General features: G+C 40.6%; 1 protein-coding gene across 1 annotated transcript; it reads left to right on the top strand.

The window, feature by feature from the left end:
• Window positions 1-1,089: 1,089 nt before the first annotated feature.
• On the top strand, window positions 1,090-2,037 carry LOC147712953 (olfactory receptor 6B1-like). The gene has a single exon (XM_086919739.1). The coding sequence runs from the start codon at window positions 1,090-1,092 to the stop codon at window positions 2,035-2,037; it is 948 nt and encodes a 315-aa protein (XP_086775865.1).
• The last annotated feature ends 1,438 nt before the right edge of the window (window positions 2,038-3,475 follow it).

Here is a 3,475-nt window from a genome sequence, read left to right as displayed (position 1 = left end):
GATAACAAGTGTCCAGAGAGAATACTCCATGCACAAAGGTCAAAGGTATGGATGCCGGGCCCTTATTTGGGAATCCCTTCATACATCTTCAGTTCTGAAATTGACACTGGTTCCCACGCATGAAACACTGGGGTAGTATTGCGATCCTGATAAGGGGGCTCAGGTAAAAGTTTTGAGATTTTCACACATAACGAAGTCTTGTCAGGGATAAAATGTATTAAATGAAAATTCAAATAATATTATGTGGATATAAACCAGACGTTTTACATATGGATATTGCCCCTTGTGTGAATTATCTTCCAAAAATATATTTAGGAATCAAATTTGCACCACAGAGTGTGGAATTATATGATTTACATTTTCCCTGCTGTTTTCAAAAGTACAGGATTTGTTTTCACACTGGAAATCTCTGCCATTGACTATTATGGGGAGGGTTTAGCTGTTCAAGATGTCTGTACTCACGTTATTCAATTCCTTATTTTCAGGCATCGCGTGTGTCTTAACTGCATCTTTTTTTCAAAACTATGGAGTCTATGTTTATGTTTTTTATTTGAATGAAAAAACTCTCCGAATTTAGAAAAAGGTGGGTTAGCCCTCCCTAATCTTAGAGATTATTACTTTGCATATTTTGCACTATATATGTCTAGGTTAAAATCAGGATCACACACAGGAATATTTGAGAATTATTTTATGTTGTAAATTTGTAGAGAGCATCAGATTCATTATCCTCAAAAAATAACATAATCTCCCCAAAATCTGCTATAAGAGTATGCAGTGGGTTTTTTGTAAACTAGGATTTTTTTAGAAAATGCGCAATCGCTGTTTTTAACATTGCATCCCTTTTATTCGAGCTCACTTCTGAAGTAGGGGCTAAAATTTCATCTGAAATATTTCCAAAATGGGCCAAAGCTGGGTTTAGGACTATCCCTGATTTTATGAAGATGGAAAGATGGCTCCACGATTCAATACAAAGTGATTTCCTTCTCCTTGGCTCCTGTAGATCGCTGTATACAATTTGTGATAATTTGAATCCGGTTCAGATAAACAAGAGTCTGCCCTATTCTCTCTTCTCACAGATCCTGAAAAGCCATGGAGAAAGGAAACGTGACTACAGACAAGGATTTTATGCTCCGTGGATTCCCAGCTCAACAGCAAATTAAAGGAGTATTTTTCTTTCTATTTTTTATAGCCTACATCCTGACGGTGATGGAAAACATCACCATCATCGCCATGATCAGAGCAAACAGAAACCTCCACAAACCCATGTATTTTTTCTTGAGTAACCTTGCTTTCCTGGAATTGTGCTACATCTCGGTTACAGTCCCTAATCTGCTCGCCAACCTGGCCACTGAGAATAAACACATCTCCTTTGAAAGCTGCATGACCCAACTATTTTTTTTCATTTCCCTAATGTGCACAGAATGTGTTCTTTTAGCTGCAATGGCGTTCGACTGCTACGTTGCCATCTGCCACCCTTTGCGCTACCCAACCATCATGAGCAACAGTCTTTGCATACAGCTGGCGGCGGGATCCTGGATAAGTGGGTTCCTTATCACGGCCATCAAAATTGTCTTTATTTCGCGCTTAGAATTCTGTGGGTCAAACGTCATCAATCACTTCTTCTGCGACATCTCCCCCGTGCTGAATCTGGCCTGCACCGACATGTCTTTGGCCGAACTGGTGGATTTCATTCTCGCACTGGTCATTTTACTTATCCCACTACTTGTAACAGTTGTGTCATATAGCTGCATTATTTTGACTATTCTAAAAATCCCCACCACTACTGGCAGATGGAAGGCATTTTCTACCTGTGCCTCACATCTCTCTGTTGTTAGCATATTTTACACTTCCACCCTTTTCATATATGCTCGGCCAAAAAAGATAAATTCTTTTGAAATGAATAAACTGATATCCACATTGTATGCTGTCATAACTCCAATGGTGAACCCAGTGATCTACTGCCTGAGGAATAAAGAGGTGAAATGTATATTACGGAAAACACTTAGGCTCAAAAGCTCATCTTCTCAAACGACCTAACATATGCACCGGAAGCAGCAATATCTCTGGACCAGATGTTTACAAATGTTTATAATGAATGCCGTTGTAATGACAGGATACCCCACATCATGGAAATCTTTGATTATTACCCTGTTTTATAAAAAAAGGCAATGGATCACAACCACCAATTATTCAGCCCATATCATTGTTGGATGTCACTCTGAAAGTTATTGGGCATATATTACTCAACAGATTGGAAGATTGGGCAGCCGCAAATAATACATTGGTAGATACTCAATTTTGTTTTAAAAAGGAGCTAGGCATATCCCACCAATGTTTGAATCTAAGTATCATCATGGGGAAGTACACAGTGGCTAAGAAGGGGTCGCTATAACAATCCTTCATGGATTTTGTCAGCAGCTTTTGACTAGGTGTGGCATTCAAAGCTGTGGAAAATGATGGAGGATTTGGAGGTTGAGGTACGAAGGTTGCCAGCGCTCATGTGCATTTAGGAAGGGATGGTGAATGCTCGGCTAGATTTAACATCAAAAGAAGGGTCGGACAGGGGTGTGTTTAAGCCCTCTTCCTGTTTTCCCTATACACAAACCGGGTAGAATCAGTCCTAAGTTTATCCGGCAGGGACACAGCAATTATATGTCCGAGCCCCCTCCCACCCTACTTTATGCAGATTATGCTGTACTAATTGCTGTAACCGGGAGGGGGTCACAGGGTTTAAGTGATGATTGTATTGCCTTTATGTCAGATCCGGATCTGAAAGTAAATAGCTCAAAGACTTATACTATGACCTATGGGACCAAACCCAGAGTAAAACCCATTTTTATGCGGAAGAGCACACATTCAATGAATCATTCACCCTCTGTTAGTTAGGGAAACTCTTTGGCAGCACAAATTCCCGGTCCCTTATCATAATAAATAGGTGTGCTCAAATGGCAAAATTCCCTTAATGGGATATTTTCATTTACAAAGAAGTTGGGTTTTAAGGCATTAAGGGAACTACTCATTATATATTGAAGAGTGGCAGTGACCTCATATGGAGCGGCTATCTGGGGACTGGTCAATATACAGAATATCCAAAGGGCTAATAGCCAATTCCTTAAGCGTATTTTAGCTCTCACACCAAGCTGTTCAAATTGCATTACCCATACTGAGATCTGAACCCTGTGTGGAAAAAGGTATGGGCCGACGACCTTTTTCAAAGTTGCCTGGCGCTAACCGCCTCTAATACCACTCAAGTTACCAAACAAAGAGGCAGGCGCTGGAGACTGGAAGGCAGGAAACAGAAGTTTTATTCCGACGGAGCAGAACACATCAATTCAGACAACAGGGTATCTTCACGAGGTGCTCTAGCCGCTTCTCTGAGGCCTGGCCTCTTATGCACCGGTTTATGATCTTTATTACAGTTTATTGCATGTGGCATATTGTCGTAAATACTTTGAAGTTCGGAAAGGCATCCTCG

Source organism: Lissotriton vulgaris, chromosome 5 (assembly GCF_964263255.1).
Source record: "Lissotriton vulgaris chromosome 5, aLisVul1.2, whole genome shotgun sequence".
In the NCBI taxonomy this organism is placed as follows: Eukaryota; Metazoa; Chordata; class Amphibia; order Caudata; family Salamandridae; genus Lissotriton; species Lissotriton vulgaris.
This window is presented reverse-complemented; position numbering and strand designations above follow the sequence as displayed.

Excerpts from the sequence above, each read along its gene's own strand:
- LOC147712953 (XM_086919739.1), top strand. The coding sequence starts at position 1,090 with ATGGAGAAAGGAAACGTGACTACAGACAAGGATTTTATGCTCCGTGGA.